Source organism: Danio rerio, chromosome 5 (assembly GCF_052040795.2).
Source record: "Danio rerio strain M-AB ecotype USA chromosome 5, GRCz13ab, whole genome shotgun sequence".
Taxonomy (NCBI): domain Eukaryota; kingdom Metazoa; phylum Chordata; class Actinopteri; order Cypriniformes; family Danionidae; genus Danio; species Danio rerio.
In genome coordinates, this window is record NC_141025.1 from 7,375,001 (window position 1) to 7,398,602 (window position 23,602).

General features: G+C 36.0%; 1 protein-coding gene and 1 long non-coding RNA gene across 9 annotated transcripts in view; one reads left to right on the plus strand and one right to left on the minus strand.

Moving 5' to 3' along the window:
- pxna (paxillin a) overlaps positions 1-23,602 on the plus strand; it is a 108,073-nt gene that overhangs the window by 40,946 nt on the left and 43,525 nt on the right. For 4 of the 8 annotated variants that reach the window (XM_087251554.1, XM_087251559.1, NM_201588.2 and 1 more), the window contains 1 exon segment: positions 18,068-18,273. In XM_087251554.1, coding sequence (XP_087107680.1) covers positions 18,068-18,273 — 206 coding nt within the window. 8 annotated transcript variants of the gene reach the window in all.
- LOC147843823 (uncharacterized) lies at positions 7,876-9,833 on the minus strand. Its single transcript, XR_015490997.1, has 2 exons — positions 9,616-9,833; positions 7,876-9,368 (listed from the first exon to the last, which is right to left on the minus strand). It is a non-coding gene; the product is annotated as an uncharacterized LOC147843823 (long non-coding RNA).

A 23,602-nucleotide genomic window follows, 5' to 3' on the forward strand; every position in this document is an offset into this window, starting at 1 on the left:
TCAGTCATTTAGGATGGAGCTATCAGTCCTTTAGAGTCAAGGTATTTATTTAGGTCGGAGTTATCAGTACTTTAGGGCTGAGCTATCAGTCACTTAGGGCGGAGCTATCAGTTATTTAGGGTAATGCTATCAACCCTTTATGGTGGGGCTATCAATAATTTTGGGCGGAGCTATCAGTCATTTAGTGCCTAAAGTTATCAGTACTTTAGGGCGGAGCTATCAGTCACTTAGGGCGGAGCTATCAGTTATTTAGGGTAAAGCTATCAACCCTTAAGGGTGGGGCTATCAGTCATTTTGGGTGGAGCTATCAGTCATTTAGTGCGGGACTATCAGTCTTTTAAAGTGGAGCTGTCAGTCCTTTAGGGCGTGGCAATCAGTCATTTAGGGCAGAGCTATCAGTCATTTAAGGTGGGCTATATGTCCTTAAGGGCGGAGTTATCAGTCCATTGGGGTGGACTGTTTCATATGGATTTATTATTCATTCTTAATGTTTAGTGAACGCAAATTGCCGTAGTTTATTAAGTACGCAAACCTCTCGCTGCACGACAGCTGCGCACCTTCAGCAAACCTCCTCATTCCTGCAGCATGAGGGCTTTATGACTGTTTATGTGCGCCAAAAGTGGCGTATCTGTTCGGCGAAATATCTGACTGCGTGTCACCGCATCCCTAAGGACTGTTTGGCGAAATATTTGACTGCATGTCACTGCATATCAAACCGACTGACACGATATAACTAGAGAAATCTCCACTGTGCTGAGTGAGAGCATTCACTGAAAGGCGCAGCATCGATGACGTAAGCGTGCCCAGGCCAGGATGTAGTGTGAGCGCGGGCCGTCGGGGGAGACGGGAGGGGGGACAAGCATGCTTTGGCCCAGTTTGAGGCAACTGTACATAGTGTGAGTACGGCCTTAAGGAGAGGCACTATCAGTCCTTTAGGGCTGAGCTATCAGTCTTTTAGGATAGGGCTATCAGTGGGCATGTCTTGTTTCTGCTCTGAATTAATCCGTTTGTCCATCTTAATTTATTTCCGTCTTTCAGAATCGGTTCTCAAAGAACAAAGTCATGCACTGCGCTACATTTCTTTCTTATTTCAGGACCGTTTTAGGTGTATACAGTCAGAAATAGATACAAAATCCATCACTGGAGCAGTTTCTTTTCAAAAGGCATATTTTTGTACCATACAGGTGGACATTAATATCTTCAGGGTACAATTTTGTACCCTTAAATTTCTCTATTGTACCCTTAAGACAGTGTTTCCCAACCCTGTTCCTGAAGGCACAATTACAGTACACATTTTCAACCTCCTAATCAAACACACCTGAATCAGCTCATCAGAACATTAGAAGAGACTCCAATACCTGAAATGAATGGGTACGATAAGGGAGACATCCAAAATATGTACTGTTGGTGTGCCTCCAGGAACAGGTTTGGGAAAGGTTAAGGTACTGTGAGGTACGTTTAAGGACCTGTTAGGAACAAAAATGTACCCTTGTACAAAATCACTGGGACAGTATCTTTTCCTTTATTTCTGAGAGTGTATGTGCATCAGGATAGCAGAAAAAATCACCTAACATTTGTTTCATGGTGACTGTAGTGTGTAATAATGATACTCTCCCCCTCATTCTTGCTGGGTTGACGTCTGTGTCACATGTCGAGAACAGAATGCTCGAGAATTCAGAGTTATTAATGCTTTACTCCCTCGGATCTCTCAGGTTTTACAGCGCGGGGTGTATTTCATGGCCTCTCTGTGGCAGGTTTAGGACGGGAGGCGTCTTATTTTAGCGTGGAGGTCTTGGGTCTCCCTCTTTGGCTGACCACACTAGTGGTCTCAAATCTCCGAAGGTCAGACCTCAGGACTCTATATTTTGCCTTCATAAAAGACTGGCCAACATCTAACTTTATCTGCCAGGTCTGATCTGTCCGTGCAGATTGAGTTTCCTGCGATTATGACTGGAGTGAGTTGTCGGAGTGGTTTTAAAGACTTGTTGCTCGGCTCAAAGGTTTTATTGCCTGTTTAAGGTGTTGAAGGCGTTATCTGCAGGTCATATAATTGACCAGACGGGGGCGTACGAGTATATATGTCAGATTAAAGAGGAATGGATTATGAAATAAGCAGTAATAATTAGCCTTCAAGGCAAAGATATTGCAGGACTTGTATTTCCAGCTTTGTTTATTTCTGTTATACGATTGACATTTCAGATTTAGACCGCACTGGATTCAGTGACTTGCGGCATACAAATGTGGTTTGTTATTAAATCACGCCAATGATTCAATATTTGTATGCTAAGAATCACTGTTTGGAATTTAATAATCACAGTTGTTGTATTGTGTGCTAACAACATTGCATTACTTTTTTCTGTCCTGCCATGTTTGGGTGTTTTCAATGTTAAGCAGAAGCTGTGTACTGTTTATAGGGACAGAAGAGGTTGTGGCAGGGTAAAGTTCTGCTATGGTTATGTTTGCAGTGTATTTCCAGTGTTCAGCTAGCCAACATATATGATAATCAAAGCACATTTCTGAAATAAAAGTCCCCATCAATCATGTTCTTTTTTATTACAAATGATAGAAAGTCACTTTATAGACATTTCGTGTCTTTTTATTGAACATTAGGGATCAAAACATGTGAATATAAGTATATTTATTTTATTTTATAGTTAAAATTGTCGTGTGTGTGTGTGTGTGTGTGTTTGTGTGTGTATCTATCTATCTGTCTGTCTGTCTGTCTATCTATCTATCTATCTATCTATCTATCTATCTATCTATCTATCTATCTATCTATAGTTATTGTATAACAATGTTTTTTTCTGTAGACTTTTGAACAAAAATTTTGCCTAAAAGGGCTAATAATTTTGTCCTTAAAATGGTGTTTAAAAAATTAAAAACTGCTCTTATTCTAGCCGAAATGAAGCAAATAAGACTTTCTCCAGAAGAAAAAATATTATCAGATATACTGCGAAAATGTCCTTGCCTTGTTAAACATTATTTGGGAAATATTTAAAAAAACGAAAAAAAAAACCATTAATTTAGTTTACTAAAATTACTAATTTAAATTCGTGCTCAATTCATGCTTATTTCTATAAAAAATAATTACTATTCCAAAGCAGCTTTACAAAAGGTAGACATTAATACATTAAAGTTTTAGGTTAGGTCATGCCTGGGCATTTTATGGCCCCTAGGCCACATGGGGCCAGCTGGATTTTTTTCGATCGGCCTGCGTGTATTTTTTAAAAAATTACTAATCATTTATTTATTTTAATTCAACTTGCATTTTAATACTTTTTTGTTGCGATTATAGCTCGCTATTAAAAAAATGCAACAATTGAAGGTTTTGAATGTGATGCTGTAATGTAGCCATTGTGCGAATGGTTTTTGGTGTGGCGCCCCATCATGAAATAATGAATGTAGCAGAAACCATGAAGGTGAAGCAATCAAACAAACAACCCTGTGGCATTTATATGAAAGTAAAGTAAAGAACTTTTATTGTCATTGTAGTTGTACAACGAAATTTGTTTGATAACTCACAGAGACCAGCAGCAATATAAAAAAAAAAGAGAAAACAAACAATAGACATAATACTAAAATATAAGAGGCAAGATAAAATATACTAAATGTAATAAGTCACATAAATCCAACAATAGACATGAAGATGGTATTGTGATGCTAGTCTTTAAAATACTTGGTGTTAAACCTTCCCTATTGTTAATAACAAAACAAAGACAAAAACACAAGATAGACATAGAGCCAATTGGCAAAAGAGCTATTTTCATTGCCTAAATCATCATATAAATTAGTGTGCAGTGTTTTTGAGCATGCACCAAGGGAGGATTGTGTTTTATAGAGGATTCAGAGTGTAGTTTCTAGTAATGTCCCTCCTTTGAAGCTGAGCAGAGATCATCCGAGGAGTTTTCGCTGATAAACGATGTTTAAATAAGTGGCATCCTGTATAGCCTTTCAAAGGAATGAAGGCTCTGTGATCACTCTTGCTGACTTGCAGCATTTTCTAGGGATTTTCAGAATAGCTTTCTTCCTAGATAATGTCTGGGAATGTTTAGCGGCATAATATTTTTTTTGTGGACCCCAGAACGTGGTCATATATGGGTTTGCGTAGTGTCTTTAGCTTATGTAAGCAAATCCCCCTGAGAGAAAGCGTTATCTAGCAAGCGGCCGGCTGTATACATAATCGAGCCCTGTGGAATGGTTTGAATGCTTTGGATCGGGAACTACCCTTCCTTTCCTCGTCCCACTCCTGAGTTTTCCGGATCCTGTGTTTTGAACTCTTCGTGTGCAGTTCCTTTGATTCTTTCCCTAATGGACGGAGAGGCTTCATCGGTTGCGGAGTTCGAGAAGGTTTTGTGCGAGTTTGACATGCAGGATTCCACAGGACATGCTCAAGATCCGCTGCCAGAAACCAAAACTTCAGCTTTTCCTAAGAAAACATCCACTGATTTGTCCGATTTTACTCGTATTTCGGCTTCTGGATTGGGAGATGTTTTAGAAACGGAGACAGTTGCGGGTTTGCCTGCTGACTCTGATTCAGTTTCGGCTTCAGAAATGGACTCCGTTGTTCCATCAATCGCGTGCTCATTATCATCCCCACTTGACCCACATTTAGCCCCAGATTCAGCTTCGGTGGATGTTTCAGAGACTCTGGGAACTGAAGGAGTGTATGCTGGTTGCTCTGACGTTCATTTGTGTGATTCAGACGAGCCGTACATGATCCCAGATGCAGACTGGGTGACTACGGGAGGTACGGACTTGCTTATATTGTCTTGAAGTTGACAAGATGTACTAATCTGAATAGGACTGTGCAATATATTGTTTCAGAATTGACACTTCATTGTGTTTCCGCAGTTGTCAGATTGCAGAATGTGTAACGTTGAGTCTGTATTATTATCTATAGTGAAGTGATGTGCATTTGGGTGTGCTGTAAGAGTTTCTTTTCCTTTGATTAGAGGCTTTTAATTTCATAACCTAAAATAAATTATGTTATGCTTGCTAATCTTGTCACCATACTGGAATTTTTAATTTTCTTATGATACCTGCCTGGAGATAATAGAGAGTAAACCTAGCTATAGGAGAATGAGGTTTATTTTACTTGTTTAACGCAAAACATTTTTACTGTATCATTCAAAAGACAAAAAAATGTGGTAATGTGAGGTTTAAAATGAGGTAAAAAGAAACAAAGCACGCAGTCTGTTGTGTTTTCAAGTAACATTAAACATAATTCCAGGTTTTTCAGCAGTCTTCAAGTTCGAAAGTCACTAAAGTATTAATAATAGCTAAATCAGTGCCATCTTATCTTATTTTCTGATTAAACCGAGAGTTAATTTTAATATTAATACATCTACCAGGGCTAATGTGGATGCTTCTATTTTTATTAAAGGGCACCTATGATGAAAATCATCTTTTGTAATCTGTTTGGACAGAATTGTTGTGTAGGTATAGTGTGTTCACAGTTATATCGGGGTGATGTAAACACAATAAGTCTTCTTTTTTTTTCCTGACGTTAAAATAGGATCCAAATCCCTCCCGTTTTGAGGCGCACCCATAGACTGTAAAAGATATGGATTTAAATCTGCGACGTCACCCATAGGTTTCTGAAGAACGCAAGAGAAGCTACAAGTAGGCATGGCCAACCGTTGCTATTTTGTTCACTGACCGCAGGAATGTAACACATTGAGCCTCTAAACAATGTTTGTATGACGTTTTTCTACAGGAGAAAAACGCAAATTACTTCCAAACACTTAAAATGTACTCTGTGTTTGTAAATGCAAGGATATTTATGAAATCTGGGCATAACACTATATGACAATGCTTCAGATGACTATTCTAGAGCCTACGGATAATCAATCAGTCAGATTCTGGAGTGCAGTACAGGTCTAAAGAAAAATATAAGTGATCTTCAATAAAACAAATACATTTATAGAGATGGTATAGAAGTCACCTGGGAAATGGAGGCCATGTGAATGGTTTGTGAGCACAATGAAGTGCACACAGCATGCCAAATCATCTGATAATTGTAAGAAATTATTCCAAAAGGCAACTGACTGTGAAAAGCCTCATAAAACAAAAATATATGTATATGCAGAGTTCAGCTGCTTATCAGCCGGAATCAGCTGAGGTAAAGTGACTGCGACCAGCGAGACCTAGCTGTCATTCAAATGGCCACGGCCTTAATTATGCAAACTTAATATAAAGAAAACAGATGAATTATAAAAAAAATTCACCCCCTTACAGTTGTCATGAAGGGTAATATTAGCTATATGAACCAAAATCGTTCTTTGTACCAGGCTGTAAACACCCTTTTCTCTGCTGTAAAGTTGCCTATTTTAACAGTGGCGTCAATAGAAATGTGCTCTATTATAGACTAGCGGAATTTCGATAAATAGCATTTTTAGTTACTTCCATTTTTGGTTGACGATGGAGAGCGAGAGGTTGCCGCTTGGGCACACCGCAACGCGTTGTAGGAGTGCGGTTTCCCCTTCCACTGATTTGATTGACAGCTGCTCTTTTCCACGTCTCCGTAGTAAATCTTGAAAAAGGGGTAAAATAGGTGCCCTTTTACTAACATTATTCTCCAGCAGATCCATTGCATATTACTCTAGTGGCTGATAATACGTTTCCATGTATATGATAAACATTTTTTCAACTTGTAGCTTGTAACACATATAATCAACCCACATACATTTGAAGTCAGAATTATTAGCCCCCCTGAATTATTAGCCATTTTTATTTCCCCAATTTCTGTTTAATGGAGAGAAGATTGTTTTCAACACATTTCTAAACATTATAGTTTTAATAACTAATTTCTAATAACTGATTTATTTTATCTTTGCCATGATGACAGTAAATAATATTTGACTAGATATTTTTCAAGACACTTCTATACAGCTTAAAGTGACATTTAAAGGCTTAACTAGGTTAATTAGGTGAACTAGGCAGGTTAGGGTAATTAGGCAAGTTATTGTATAACAATGGTTTGTTCTGTAGACTATCGGGGAAAAAAATGTGCTTATAGGGGCTAATAATTTTGTCCTTCGATTCATCCGATTCATAAACGGTTAATTCATTTATTAATTTTATTTTTTGCCCTCATAGTTCACTGACATGTTTTGTACACTAAATATGTTCACACATTAACAGTGAAGTTTTTGAATAAAGAATGCATTACTTGATTTTAAAATAAGGAAAAACACACTAAGATTTACTTATTGAACATCAACGTTAAACCACTGAAATTAATCCACGCTGGCCGCTCTCATCACGATCAGTCACAAAGCCTGCGATACGCATTGTTTTTTGAAAGATGCGCAGGTATGCTACCACACGAAGGCTGTGCCAGACCATACATGTGCGCTCAACATGCAAGTATAAATCAGTCTTGATAGAGCAGGGTAATGTGACTCAAAACATTTGGGGGGAAAATCTACCTGGAAAAATTTGTTTGATTATAGGCTATGAATGTCGATTTTGATAACTTTTCGATTTAACGTTTAAACAACAGAACTCAAGTCAATATTGTTTTTGGTGCTTTTTTTTTTTTTTTTAGCTAAAAGTCCAATAACTGAGGGAGATTACTGTAACTTTAGAGCTGTAAATGACAGAAAAGAAACAGTGGGCAATTCCAGAATTACGGATGTGACATTTGCAGTAAAAATTCAAAACATAAGTTCACGGATAATGTACAGTCAAAACCAGAAGTTTACATACACTTGAAAAAAAAAAAAAAAAAAGAAACATAACCATTTTTTTTTTATGTCTTATGGTAAATTTTACTGAATGTTTACTATTTTGCTAAATGCCAGAATTATGAGAGATTTTTTTTTGAGAATTTTTTATTAATTTCTAGACAGTTAAAAGTTTACATGCATGTCCTTGTTTTTTTTTTTTGTTTTTTTTTGCTTTGCTTTTAAACTGTATAGCTTTGGTCAAATGTTTTGGGTATCCTTCCACAAGCTTCTCACAATAATTTGAAGTAATTTTGGCCCATTCCTCCAGACAGAATTGGTGTAACTGAGTCAGATTTGTAGGCTGTCTTGCTTGCACAAGCTTTTTCAACTCTGCCCATAAATTTTCTATAGGATTGAGGTCAGGGCTTTGTGATGTCCACTCCAAAACATTCACTCTGTTGTCCTCAAAGCACATTTTAACTAATTTGGCAGTCTGCTTAGGGTCATGGTTTGTTTTTACGACCCATTTGTGGTTTTAATTTTAAGTTTTAATTTCCTGGCTGATGTCTTGAGATGTTGCTTCAGTATTTCTACATAATGTTCTGTCTTCATGATGCCATCTATGCAGTGAAGTGGACCAGTCCCTCCTGCAGCAAAACAGCTCCACAACATGATGCTGTCGCCCCCATACGTCACAGTTGGGATGGTATTTCTAGGCTTGTGTGCCTTCCCCTTTGTCTTCCAAATGTAACACTGGTCATTTTGGCCAAACCGGTCTATCTTAGTTCCATCAGACCACAGAACATGTCTCCAAAAATTGGTCTTTTCCCAGTGTAATTTAGCAAATTGTAATCTGGTCTTTTTGTTGATTCTGGCTTGTTGATTTTCCCATGTTGTCACACAAGGAAGCAGTGTGATTGAGGTTTCCTTCAATACTATTCTACAGTTGTGCCTCCAATTGACTCAAATGTTGTCAATTAGCCAATCAGAAACTTCCAAAACCTTGACACCATCAGCTGAGCTTATTCAGAGGCAGAATAATCTTATTGTATATAAACCTGTCTTTCAAGAAAAGTTATATCAATTTCTCAAAAAAATCTCTCTCATTATTCTGCTATTAAGCATTACAGAAACAAATGCAATAATCCTAACTTACCTGAAAGAGAAAAGGTTTAGTCACATTAACATCTGACTTTTTTAAATGGTCATGTGCCTCTTCATACAGTGTATGTAAACTTCTGGTTTTAACTGTAAATGTTAACATTGCTAACATATTGAAATCCCCTATGCTTGTAGATCATTTATTGTTATATTTTAAGCAGATGCAGTCTAAAATGATAAACTCTTTCCAAATTTAAGTTATCTAGTGAAATTGTACACATATCGCAAAATGAAAAATTATAGCAATGCTACATTTTTCCAATACCTTGCAGCCCTAATCAGGTCATATTCTTGTCTGCACAACATCATTAGAATGTCCACTTGTGGACAGAATTACAATATTTGTGTAGTATATTATTCATGATTCACTCGTAAAATGCTCATCAGAACCATTTAAGATGTTATAGTCAATCCGAAACAGAGCCTTGCTAAAGTTCATTCATTTTCCTTTGGTTTAGTCCTTTATTTATTAATGAACTGCCAACTATTCCAGCATAAAGTTAACACAGTGGATGCCATTCCAGCCACAACCCAGTACTGGGAAACACCCATACACTCACACACACTCATACACTATTGTCAGTTTAGTTTACCCAATTCGTCTCTGGGGGAAAGCAGAGCAACCAGAGGAAGCCCACGCCAACACGGGGAGAGCATGCAAACACTACACAGAAATGCCAACTGACCCGGCCGAGATTTGAACCAGCGACCTTCTTGCTGTGAGGTGACTGTGCTAACCACTGAGCCACCGTGCTGCCCCTTGCTAAAATATTACATGAAATACTAGGGGGGAAAATTACCTGAAATAGTGTTTTTTATTCACCTGCGTTTATAATGCATGTCTTACAGACAAAGTTTGTTTATGTTAGTTATGTCTCAGTGACTACAAATTGTTGTCTTGTCAGTGCAATCTCTAAAAAGTCGCATTTAAAATCTCTTCTTAAAGGGTCACAAAACACCAAAACACATTTTTGAGCTGTTGACAGTCGTACATGTGTCCCACACTGCTAAAAACACTATTAGGACACCTATATTTCACTAAAAAGTGTAAATTGGTTGTTTTTGCGTTATTTCAAGCAAATTCGTACTTCCGGTTTGAAACGAATTTTTGAAGCTGCGTCACGGTCATGACATAATAGCGTTGTATTCCAGCGTGCAGACTGGGCGTCTGTGCCAGAGTGAGTCTTATTTCGTCTTACAGCCTGCTGCATTAATGCATGAGTAAGGCTTGGTTCAAACCAATCAGCGCGCTCTATTGTGCAACTTCATTAATATTCATTACTGTCATAGTGTTTAGACGACAGAGACGCCACATTGTATTGGCAAAATAAGCGTGAAGTGTTGCTTTTATAGTTTACTGCCATTTAGTTTTGTTTCCATTTTCTCTCTGTGAGAACGCAGCTGGAGTCACGTGTGGATTACAGTGTACGCGACGCTCGACAGCAATAACTTACCTGTCTAAGGAGGATTATTGTTTACCTGAGAGCTGTTCTCATCTGCAAACTCGCGCGTGCCCAAATAGACACTCCCACACCATACCACTTTTCTTCCTCCGACACTCCCCCCAAAACAGAGCTGGACACGCCCACTTTTCTGACTTTTTCCAAAGTAGAGGTGTGAAAACACCCTGCTGAAACAACGGGGTTTCATGGCCCTTTAACAATCATAAAATAAGCAGATTAAAATGTGAGTGATATAGTTTGTCGAGTAGTTTGATGCAAGGCTGCTTAATTTCATAATGATGGAGAGTGACTTTAATTATGAGTGTAATGGATGTAGATAAAGAAACAGCAGAGAGGATTGGAGATAGAGAGAGAGAGAGAGAGAAATACTGAAAAAAATTATTCAGAGATGATTCCTTGGATTTACTCAATTTTTTTACGTTAAGTGGTTGTAAACAATTTATTTGTTTTGAATTTAAACAAACAAATTAAGTTGAACCTTGTTAAACTTAATTTGTTTGTTTAAATTCAACACAAATAAATTGTTTGCAACAGTTCTGCATGCAACACTTTTTTTCAGTGTATGGGTTAATGTTTCCTTTGCCACTCCCTTATCAAGCCGAGCGCTAAACAAACAGTCAGGCACATACAAGTCTCAAAGTCTCACAGCTTCTGTCTTCGCCTTTATAATCTTCACATTTATGTTACGGATTAGATAATCATGCTTGACTAAATGTTGAGTTAATTGTCTAATTCTTAAATATCGAGTTTGTATTCTGAGGTATTTTTTTCCATCAGGAATAGTTTCTTTCTCTCTTGACCAGATTTATACAAAATATTGAGTTCATCCATGTTGTTTTTTAATCAGGAATAGTGTCTTATGAGCATGTTCTTAAAAAATATATTGTATTACGTCTTTTACTTATTTTGATTAAATATTGAGTTGATATGAGGTGGTTTTGTCAGGAGTTGTTTGTACCAAATATTGAGTTGATCCGAGTTGTTTTAACCATTTAACCAGTTTCTTTCTCGCTTGGCCAGATTTACTCCAAATATTTTGTCAAGCCGAGTTGTTTTAACCATCAGGAATGGTTTCTTTCTCGCTTGACTAGATTAATACCAAATATTGAGTTATTCAGGGTTGTTTAGACCATCAGAAATGGTTTCTTTCTCGCTTGACTAAATTAATACCAAATATTGAGTTATTCAGGGTTGTTCTAACCATCAGGAATGGTTCCTTTTTTGACCAGATTAATACCAAATATTGAGTCAGTCAGAGTTGTTATAAGCATCAGGAATGGTTTCTTTCTAGCTTGACCAGATTAATACTAAGTATTGAGTTATTCAGAGTTGTTTTAACCATCAGGAATGGTTTCATTCTCTCGACCAGACTCCTAATTATTGAGTTATTCAGAGTTGTTTTAACCATCAGGAATGGTTTCATTCTCTTGACCAGACTCCTAATTATTGAGTTAATCAGAGTTGTTTTAACCATCAGGAATGGTTTCTTTCTAGCTTGACCAGCTTTTTACCAAATAGTAAGTAATCAGAGTTGTTATAACCATCAGGAATGGTTTCATTCTCTCGACCAGACTCCTAATTATTGAGTTAATCAGAGTTGTTTTAACCATCAGGAATGGTTTCATTCTCTCGACCAGACTCCTAATTATTGAGTTAATCAGAGTTGTTTTAACCATCAGAAATGGTTTCTTTCTAGCTTGACCAGATTAATACTAAGTATTGAGTTATTCAGAGTTGTTTTAACCATCAGGAATGGTTTCTTTCTAGCTTGACCAGATTAATACTAAGTATTGAGTTATTCAGAGTTGTTTTAACCATCAGGAATGGTTTCTTTCTAGCTTGACCAGCTTTTTACCAAATAGTAAGTTATTCAGAGTTGTTTTAACCATCAGGAATGGTTTCATTCTCTCGACCAGACTCCTAATTATTGAGTTAATCAGAGTTGTTTTAACCATCAGGAATGGTTTCATTCTCTTGACCAGATTTTGATTAATTATTATCAGAGTTGTTTTTACAATCAGGGATATTTTCTCTCTCTCTCTCTTGACCAGATTCCTATACTGAGTTCATCTAAGGTGTTTTTACCATGATTCTTTCTCCATTGTGAATGTCCTTTTCTTTTCACTTTATTATGACTAAATATTGATTTAATCGATTTATTTTTCACTATCAGGAACGGTTTCCTATTCTTTTGACCAGATTCTTACTAAATATTGAGTTCATCCGAGGTGTTTTACACTCAGCACTATGGCGTCTCCAAGTCTTGAGCAGATTGGTGACCTGCACACACAGTTACAGACAGGTTATATAGCGCAGCATTTTTAGTATCTGGTATGTGTAGTTAAAGTTAGCACCTGCTGAAAAACAGCCTCCCTCCCCTTGGACGGCTCCACAGTCTCTGCTCCAGCGTTTACCAGACTCTAAGCTCTGCGTTTTCCTTCTCTTTCCACTTTTTTCCGCCATCTAAATCTTTCTATCTCTCCTGCTGATATTCCATCCTTTATGCTATCTGTTTTTTTCCCACTCCTCGTCGTAGCTCCTCCTGTCTGAGATAAAGTGCGAAGGTAAAGATCAGCAGGGCGTTTCTGTCTCTCCTTGTCGAAGTGTAAGTGAACCAGCTTTACTTTGTTGCTGCTATTTGGCTTTAGTTGGTTGCTTATAGTGCTTTTAGGATTATGGCTTTCTTGTGTTTGTGTCTTGATTTAGTTTTTCATTTGTATTGATTGCTGATGAGATTGTGTGGAATAATCAAGTGTTGTGTGTTTTGTGGATTGTCGAAAGGTCATCTGCTAACAGAAGTTGGTTGAGTTTTGATGTTTTGTTGCACTTGTTGTGTGTTTGTTTGGCATGTATGGGATTAAGTCACCTAACATCTAGATTAACATGTCTTCTACATCAGAGCTGAAGCATTTTACTTACAATTAATACACAGATACTGACTGCTGATACACTGAACAAAAATGGTTAATTTTTATAAGCTGAATTTAAACAAACGAAGTTGAACATTACTAAATTTAATTTGTTTAAAATCAGCTCATATAAATTGTTTATGACCACTTACCTAAAAAAAATAGGTATGAAATGAATCATTTATTTCAGTGTACTTCATTTGTATTTAAATGAATTTTATACGTTTTATTATTGACTTGATATGCTCAGAATTGTATGATTATATTCACATTTGTCATTTTTAAATTATATTTATATAATACAATTAATGTAGAATTATAATATATATTTTAAACATTATTTATATTTATATATTTCATTATATATATATATATATATATATATATATATATATATATATATATATATATATATATATATATATATATATATATATATATATATATATATATTATATAAAGATATATTTTTTAATATAATAATTAAGTTGCTTTAAACTGTAGCGCTTACTTCTTTAATTTACTTTAAATATAATCCATTATATTTAATATATATATATATTTACTTTGGATTTTATTGATATGGTCTCAATTGTAAGGATTTTACCTTTAGATATATAACAAGATGTTATTTATTGTTGTATTGAAACGTTCCAAATAAGTATCTTATGAAATGAAGAGTTTAGATGCAAAAATTTCTAAATGCCGTCTGAAAATTGTTTCTAATATGATCATGTTTGTCGAGCTCCTGTGTGTATGTGTGTGTGTATTTCACCTTTATGGCAAATAATTTATTTTTGTGGTCTTTAAATTGAAAAAAACTGAACATGGGAGGCTAAAAAATGCAAATTCTCGATGCAAATTTAAGGTGGCACTTGTATATAAAATATATATTCAGTTTACCTGTGCTCTAAATTGAATTATAAATATTTATGCAATGATTTTGCAAGAGTTGTGTAAGCTTTGTATTTAATTAACTTTCTATGCATTTCTTTTTTTATGTTATTTATAAATATGCACTAAATATTATGCATTTTATTGTTCAGATTAAATATTTTTTCACGGAATACTTATAATTGATTTTCTTCTCTACATATGCATTTTGCAAATAAATATGACTTATAAATTTGTGCTGAATTGGACACTCAGAAAATGATGGTTGTTGTTTGTTCAAACTACTTATTTAAAATGAGCTGAAACAACACATTTAAAAAATGGGACAACTTTATTGTTTTGTGTTCAATCCACTTACATTTAGTAAAAACTAAAGTGATCTTAATTATTTCATGTTGTCCCAATGTGGAAATAGGCATGGGCCAGAATAAGATTCTAACGGTATGAGAACCTTCTATAAAAATATCACGGTTAGGGAAATTAAGCAAGTTATTGTATAACGATGGTTTGTTCTGTAGACTATCAGGGAAAAGAAAAGCTTAAAGGGGCTAATAATTTTGACCTTTAAATGGTGTTTTAAAAATTAAAAACTGCTTTTATTCTAGCCAAAATAAAGCAAATAACACTTTTTCCAGAAGAAAAAATATTATCAGACTTACAGTGAAAATTTCCTTGCCCCGTTAAACATCAATTGGGAAATATTTAAAAAAAGAAGAAAAAATAAATCAAAGATGGTTTTGTGATTACTGCTCTAAAATATATTCTTAAATTTCTGGGTAAAAAACAAAAAACTTTTCCCCCTCTAAACACAATATATTTTATTTTGAGAAACATTTAAAATATTTTGTAACAGTATGTCAAGCCTAATAATTAAAATAAATCATTAACTTCTGTGCTCTTCATTAGTTTCAAAAGCACAGATTTCCTTACAATTTAAAACGGCATCTTTGGAGAGCTTTTTTGCTAGAAATACTGTTGTCCTTAAAAAAAAAAAAAAAGCAGAAATTAAAAAAACCTTACACATACATTTGAAGTCAGAATTATTAGCCCCTCTTTGATTTTTTTTTTTTCTTCTTTTTTTAATATTTCCCAAATGATGTTTAACAGGGCAAGAAGTTTTCACAGTATGTCTGACAATATTTTTTTCTTCTGGAAAAAGTCTTGCTTGCTTTATTTTGGCTAGAATAAAAAGCAGTTTTTAATTTTTTTAAACACCATTTTAAGGTCAATATTATTAGCCCCTTTAAGCTATTTTTTTCCCGATAGTCTACAGAACAAATCATCGTTATACAATAACTTGCCTGATTTCCCTAACCTGCCTAGTTAACCTAATTAATCTAGTTACGCCTTTAAATGTCACTTTAAGCTGTATAGAAGTGTCTTGAAAAATATCTAGTCAAATGTTATTGACTGTCATCATGGCAAATATAAAATAAATCAGTTATTAGAAATGAGTTACTGAAACTATTATGTTTAGAAATGTGTTGAAAAAATCTTCCCTCTGTTAAACAGAAATTGGGGCGGGGGAAAAACAATGGGGCTAATAATTCAGGGGGCTAATAATTTTGACTTCAATTGTACTTTTCGGAATGGTATAGTATAAATTTTTGCGGTTTTAAAACGTTTCTAAAGCGCAAAATACCTTAAATGGTTATCATTCCATGTGGAACCCAGCATTTTATACAGTGTATGCATTTTACATTTATAAATTAACTAGCTCAACATTTTATTTGCTATAGATCATTTTGAGGTATGTAAAAAGTAATTAAGGTCCTTAAAAAATGTTCTGTTTTACGTTTATAATTATAACATATAGCTTTAGAGAATCCCAAAAGAGTCACATATTGAAAAATAATGTTATGATAGCGGTTTAAACGTCAAGATTGAATTGACTTTTGTTAGAGTTATGAATTAGTTTGACAACAAGCAGGAAATGTTCATGGCCCAATGGCATCACCACATTGAAATGGTCTATATTTAGAAATTATGCTCGATGTTATTATTTCCTTTTTAAATATTCTCTGTCCAAGATATTTCGGCCTTGCTATTTTAAATATTTTTTATAATGCACATATTATGTTTAAATATGTTGCTATTATGATAGATTTGTAAGACGTTGATTAGATTTTTCCACATTTATCACCCTGAAAAAATTAAACATTGCATTTACTACATTTTCTTTAAGGTTAGTGGTTGAAAACAATTAATATGGGCTGAATTTAACAAATGTGTGTGTGTGTGTGTGTGTGTGTGTGTGTGTGTGTGTGTGTGTGTGTGTGTGTGTGTGTGTGTGTGTGTGTGTGTGTGTGTGTGTGTGTGTGTGTGTGTGTGTGTGTGTGTGTGTGAGAGAGAGAGAGAGAGAGTGCATCAGCTCCATTCCTGAGTGTTTGGCTTTTGAACATTGATTTTTTTTTCGTCTTATGTGCATTAAGAGGTGTGTGTGTGTCTGTTTATGCATTTTGCGCTTTTCTTCCTGCTGAATCTGTCCCTGTAGGCATGTTGTTTTAGAGCAGTCTTTACATGCAAGGTTTGGCCACACCCCATATGAGCGAAGTGATTTCACCATCCTCGTCCTGTGGTTCATAATTATCCCACTGTTCCAGGATCAGATCCAGACCAGGAAGAGACATGTTGTGAACAGACTTGACAAAGAGTTATTCAACAACAAGCCGCTTGATTTCTGATAGATTTATGTTGTTTGCAAAACCAATGAAGGGAATGTGAATCTAAAGCGAATATCAGAATTCTGGAAGCTCTTGGAATCAGCAAATTGTTATAAGCTTTTTTTGTTTTTTATGAATGTTTGAGGGGTGTGTGGCATGATCATGGGCGTAAATCTGATTTAACAGTAGGCGAGACAGTAAACATAAAATTTCTTTCCAGCATTTTTTTGAAGGGGACACAAATAATACAGCCGATTTGTACTAAGAAAGAAATGTCCCCGCAGTTCAAAATGGTTTCATCATTATTAGTATAGCATGGAGACTACGCCATTATGATTAGCTTTAAAGTTTTTCTCAGGTTCAATAACAAAGCAAATTTTTCTTCAAAGCTATTTATTACATTGTTTGTTGTGTTGTTTACAGTCAACAGACTGACTCCTGAAGCAGAATAAATTGGATGGGAGGGGACATGTCCCCCCCATCCCCCCCCGGGATTTACGTCTCTGGGCATGATATTATACAGTGCTCAGGGTAAATGAGTACACCCTCTTTTATTAAACCGTTATGTCCGTTAAAATACGAGTTTGGCCACCTAATATTATTTAGGAATACAAAGATAATTCATTTTATTTCAAAAGAGTTATTGCAAATTAAAAAAACTAATAAATAGAAATGAACAGTTGAAGTCAGAATTATTAGCCCCCCTTGACATTCTTTCTCTTTTTTTTTTATATTTTCCAAATGATGTTTAACAGATTCAGGAAATTTTCACTGTATGTCTGATAATATTTTTTCTTATTTGTTTTATTTCAGCTAGAATGAAAACGTTTCTTAATTTTTTAAACACCATTTTAAGGACAATATTATCATCCCCTTTAGGCAACTTTTTTTTCGATAGTCTACAAAACAAACTAGGGCTGCACGATTAATCGAAAAAAGATCATGATCTCGATTCGACCCTACACACGATCTTAATTCAGCTTTTCTACCATTCAGCCAATCATATTTTCAAGGTCAGGAGAGAAGCTTAAAAGTGGTCGCACAAATCTTCACAGCAACACTGACACCTTCAAATGGCGTTAATGTTGTTTTAATTAATGTTATTTTTCATTTTAATTCAATTAATTAAATGTAATTAATTATTTTTTATTTAAATTATTTATTTAAATTAATACATTTTATTTTATGAATTAATAAATAACATTTATAAAAAATAATTTATTTATTTGTTTTATTTTGTTTATTTAGTCTTTAAATTAGCTGTTTTCTTGATTAAAACCATTGCTTTATTTATTTCTACCTAACAGATGCTCTTCTCGCGGATTTGGAGTCCACAACCTCCCACATTTCCAAACAAGGTGTTTTTCTGCCAGAAGAGACGCCATATTCCTGCCCCAGAGTAAGCGACTCTTATCAGGACGTGTCGTCTCCGCCTCGAGTAATCTCCCCTCCTGCTGAAACTCTGAATGGATCTTGGGTAGAAAAGCCAGAATCAAAGCACTCATCAACCCAGGTAAAATGCATCATCATTACTTCCTGAAGGGTTTTCGGTTGCTCTTTATATGAGTCTCCTTGGTTATCCTTTAACCTTATGACAAATACCAGATGCGGCCTGTTCCACTTTCTGCCCGTTTTGCCCTCAAGCAAAGCACTTCATCTTTGGTTGCTCCAGAGGCTTGTGCCATTAAGCAGGTTCAGGAGATTCAAGGTTATATTTGTTAGGTCTGCACAATACATCGAAAAAGTATCGTTATCTTGATAACAGTATATGCAATATACAGTTGAAATCAGAATTAGTAGCCCTCCTGGATTATTAGCCCTCCTGTATTTTCCCAATTTCTGTTTAACGGGGAGAGGATTTTGCAGCACATTTCTGAACATAATAGTTTTAATAACTCATTTCTAATAACTGCTTTCTTCAATATTTACCATAATGACAGTACATAATATTTTACTGGATATAATTTCAAGACATTAGTACTCTGCTTAATGTGACATTTAAAGGCTTAACTAGGTTAATTCGGCAGGTTAGGGTAATTAGGCAAGTCATTGTATAACAGTGGTTTGTTCTATAGACTATCAAAAAAAAAAATTAAATTGCTTAAGGGGCTAATAACTTTGATCTTAAAATGGTTTTAAAAATTAAAAACTGCTTAACAAAAAAACAAATAAAACTCTCACCAGAAGAAATACTATGAAAAACGCCTGGCTCTGTTAAAGGGGGAAATGAAGCACACAGTCAAGTTTACATTTTGTAAACTGATTTCCACTTATATATTGAAAATATATTAAACAAATTTGATTAATGTAACCATTTAGCAGAAAACAGCTTGTTTTACTATAGATTTTAGACCTAGGGCGCAGTAGTCTTGGTATATCCCTGTGTCTGACGTCACGTGGTTGGTTCCGTTCCCTCAGCTGAACAGATACAGTGGAAGTAAAGGAATGAACACAGAGACTGCAAAGCCTAATTTAACCCAATGTGTGAAGTTGTGGACATGGAGCGGCTGCAAATACAAGCATCAAATGTGTGTCTAATATAAAAATATACATATTATTATATTTTTCTTTTTTTTTTTTCTTTTAATTACCGATCATTTGATGTGCTTCAGTTCACCTTCTGTGTTCAAGATGGCTGCGCCCTAGGTCTAAAAGCTATAGTAAAACAAGCCGTTTTCTGCATAATGGTTCAAATCGAGTTTGTTTTGTACATTGGTTTTCATATTCCAAAATATATTAAACAATGTAAACTTGACTGAGTGCTTCATTTACCCTTTAAACATCATATGGAAAATATTTTTAAAAGAGGAGAAGATTCACAGGAGAGATAATATATTTGACTTTAACTGTATATATCGCAGATGTGTGATAAATTACAATTTTTTTTTTACTTTTTTAAATTTGTCCAATCAGATTTAGCTTTACTATCTTTAGCCCTGCCCCCTCATTAGTTGCTGTCCTTCTATAGACCCTTTTCACAAGCCTGTTATGACGGTCAGCAGAATCTTAATACTTTTAAGTTTTTAATGTATGTATATATTTTAAACAGAATAACACATGTATTTATTCATGTAGTATATCATCTTTGCTTCAAATGACAAATAACTAATAACCCCTTGTGCGAGTTGTTTCTAATACAGCGTCTGTAGGACCGGACAGCAAATTTGACGTTATTCTCTCCTCTCTGGCTGCCGTCATCAGTCTCACACAATTTGTTTTTTTTTTCTGAAAGTCTTTATAACATAATCGCTGAGTTTTTCTTTTAATATTTGAGCAAATAAGGTTGTAAAAATAATCATTTGTTATATTTTCCCATTCACTGCCCATGAAAACTACAAGTTTTCCCAACTATGAGGACTTCCACTACTGAGGTCTGTTGGCTGAAGTGACCCAAAGGTGAACCCAGAGCTGAAATAAAACACTAATGGGCGTAGTCGAGGCCAGAGAGAAAATGTCAACAGCCAATCAGATACAGAATAGCAGGTTTTAACTCACTCAGTGTTTTAAAGATTAGTGTTTGCACCTTGACACAATTTTCAGTCTAGAAAAAGATCTGAAAAATGTCTTTATTTTAATATCAATAAATAACTGATCTAAAAACAGCTAATTAAAATAGCATTTTCTTTTCCAAGGAAAAGTTATATCGTAAGTAAGAAATATCGCTTTCGAAATACTCAACAACAATAGGTTAGGGTATGCTACTTTATACCAGTGGCGGGCAAACTTTTTAGACCCGAGGGCCACATCAAGTTTTGCAAACCAAGTGAAGGGCCACATGTCAAATTCTTCAAAAAATAACTTATTTATAGTGACAGTATGCATACAACATTTTATATCGGACAGAAACATGTCACATGAACACAAACAGATTTTTTACTAGTTATTATTGAGTCAAAATTACAAGTCAAATGAATTTGCACTGCTATTTATATGTACTTCAGTACTAAAAAAAATCCTTTATAAAATATAATAATGATAATAATAAATAATGCAGTTGAAAAAATCTGGGGCGACGCAGTGGCACAGTAGGTAGTGCTGTCGCCTCACAGCAAGAAGGTCGCTGGGTCGCTGGTTTGAACCTCAGCTTGGCTCAGTTGGCGTTTCCGTGTGGAGTTTGCATGTTCTCCCTGCGTTCGCGTGGGTTTCCTCCAGGTGCTCTGGTTTCCCCCACAGTTTAAAGCAGGGGTCACCAATCTCGTTCCTGGAGGGCCGGTGTCCCTGCAGGGTTTAGCTCCAACTTGCCTCAACACACCTGCCTGGGTGTTTCAACTATATCTAGTAAGACCTTGATTAGCTCACTCAGGTGTGTTTGATTAGGGTTGAAGCTAAAATCTGTAGGACACCGGCCCTCTAGGAACAAGTTTGGTGACCCCTGGTGGTACAGGTGAATTGGGTAGGCTAAATTGTCTGTAGTGTATGAGTGTGTGTATAAATGAGTGTGTGGACTTTTCCCCAGAGATAGGTTGTGGCTGGAAGGACATCCGCTGCGTAAAGACGTGCTGGATAAGTTGGCGGTTCATTCTGCTGTGGCGACCCCTGATGAATAAAGGGACTAAGCTGACAAGAAAATGAATGAATGAATGTAAAAATCTCATATTAACACATTAAAAATAATTCTTAAAGTTTACTATTGAGTCAAATTTACAAAAATCTAATTTGCCAGCTATTCCAGCATGTTTTATGCAGCAGATGCCCTTCCAGCCACAACCCAGTATCAGAAATGACCCATACACACTCATTCACACACTCATACACACACTCATACACTACAGCCAAATTAGCTTAGTCTATACACTATTCACTCATCCTATATTAAACAATAAACATAACAAAAACTGCCTGCTGATGCATGGGTAATTCAAAGGGAACAGTGTACTTTATATGTATTTATGTATGTTACATAAATTAATATATTAGCTTATCTTTGCACTCAGCCAAAACAGAGTTACCTGAGAACAAGTGATTAAAAAAGACAGAAGAGTCGTTAGATAGAGACAACAAGATGAATTCAATATCACGTTTAACAACTATAGTGAGATGAGATTCAACAGATAGTTGATGAACTGTCTGACATGCACTATACTAGAGGTGTTCGGTTCGGTTACGATTATCATGCCATCGATTCGGTTCAATTCGATATTTCGGTGCATCACGGTGCATTGACGGTGCTTTCCATACACAGTTTTATATTTTCTTCACAGCAGCATTTCTTGTATTAAAATGTATGAATATATTTATATTTATATACTATTTGTAATACAATTTTATCATTTAATACAAACAGTCAGATATATAAACTGTAACTTTAAACAAAACGAGCATTTAGCAAATAATATAAACAAATATAAATATCCAGCTCACTCTCTCCTTGTCTAGTTCTCTTTCACCTCTTTGATTGGTCACACCCTCAACAAAAACGGTTGCGATTGGCTCTTGCGCGCTGCGCTCTTCACAGATGAGTGATGCTGATAAGCGGCAGCGGCGATCTCACAGCTGATGTATGATAGCCACGGTGGAGAAAACTCTGCAGACACGCGATCGTTTCTGGATGCAAGAGTAACGCTGTAAAACAGCCGACACCTCACAGGAGGTCAAATTGGCCACTGTGTGTATTTGAGAGAGAGAGAGAGAGAGAGAGAGAGAGAGAGAATGAGAATGAAAGAGAGAGAGACGGAGACAGAGACGGAGACGGAGACAGAGACGGAGACAGAGCGAGAGACAGAGAGCGCGAGCGCGCGAGAGAGAGAAAGAGAGAGAGATGGAGTAGGCTACTTTCATTCTCTCGATCTCAGTGAAATAGGGGCTATTGTTGTATATGTCAGTGAAAGACTGATCCAGCAAACACACACAGTGAAATTGTGCACAGTTTATGAGTTTTAAGTAGTTAAAGCGCTGTAAATACTCGCGATCGCCTCCCTCGCGACAGAGCGCATATGAGGTAAATGACGTCAGTAATAACCGGTTATGATTATTACTGAAATCGCAGTGCACCGAAAAATTGATTACTTTTGACATCCCTACACTATACTCTCACCTGAGGTTTATGCTCAAAGCACCCGCGCTGAACTACTGGCTGCAGCTCTCGGCAGAGTGTGTGTGGTCACGTGATTTGCGTTTTTAGCCGTGTGCTAGAATGAACGGAGAACTTTTCAGAACCGCTAAATAAAATGCCGGTGTGTTTCCCGCAATTTCTTTGCGCCTCCTTTCCGTTTCTTCTCTCTGACTCTCGACTATTTTGACAAATACACACAGACGATGCACCCTCACACAGAGCCCAAAATACTTGGAGTTTGTAATTGGGCCAGCCCAATGTCAATACAGAAAAGATCTAATGGGCTGCAGAGTGTCACATGGGCCGGCCCGGTCTGTCTGTCCGGAAAAAAAAGAAATCTTTCAGAGAGTCACAGATCACAGCATCGTCAATTGATAAGGCAGAAAGAAAATAATAATAAAAACCATAGGCTGCTAATAAGCCTTTTATGGGCCCAACAAATCTAAGACGATGATCAGTCAGGCCCAAAAAAGGCGTCGGCCCAGCGGGAAACAGCCCAGTCTGCCAGATGGCCAGTCCGCCCCTGGTCAAGAGTACCTCAATAATGACAGTGCAACACAAAAACTTGCATTTATTAACAACAAAAAACTGGCACCATGAAAACATAAGACATGAATCATTAGAAGTCCTTAAGTATGCAGTTCTCCTCCCAAAAAACATCAAACGAATAAAAAAAATAAAAAAAAAACATTTTGTATTTTTTTCCACTATCATGCATCCCTAATATTCTAGCTTTTCCTCATCAAGCTTTACTTTCTACTCTCACATTAACCAGTTAAACTCTGCGGAC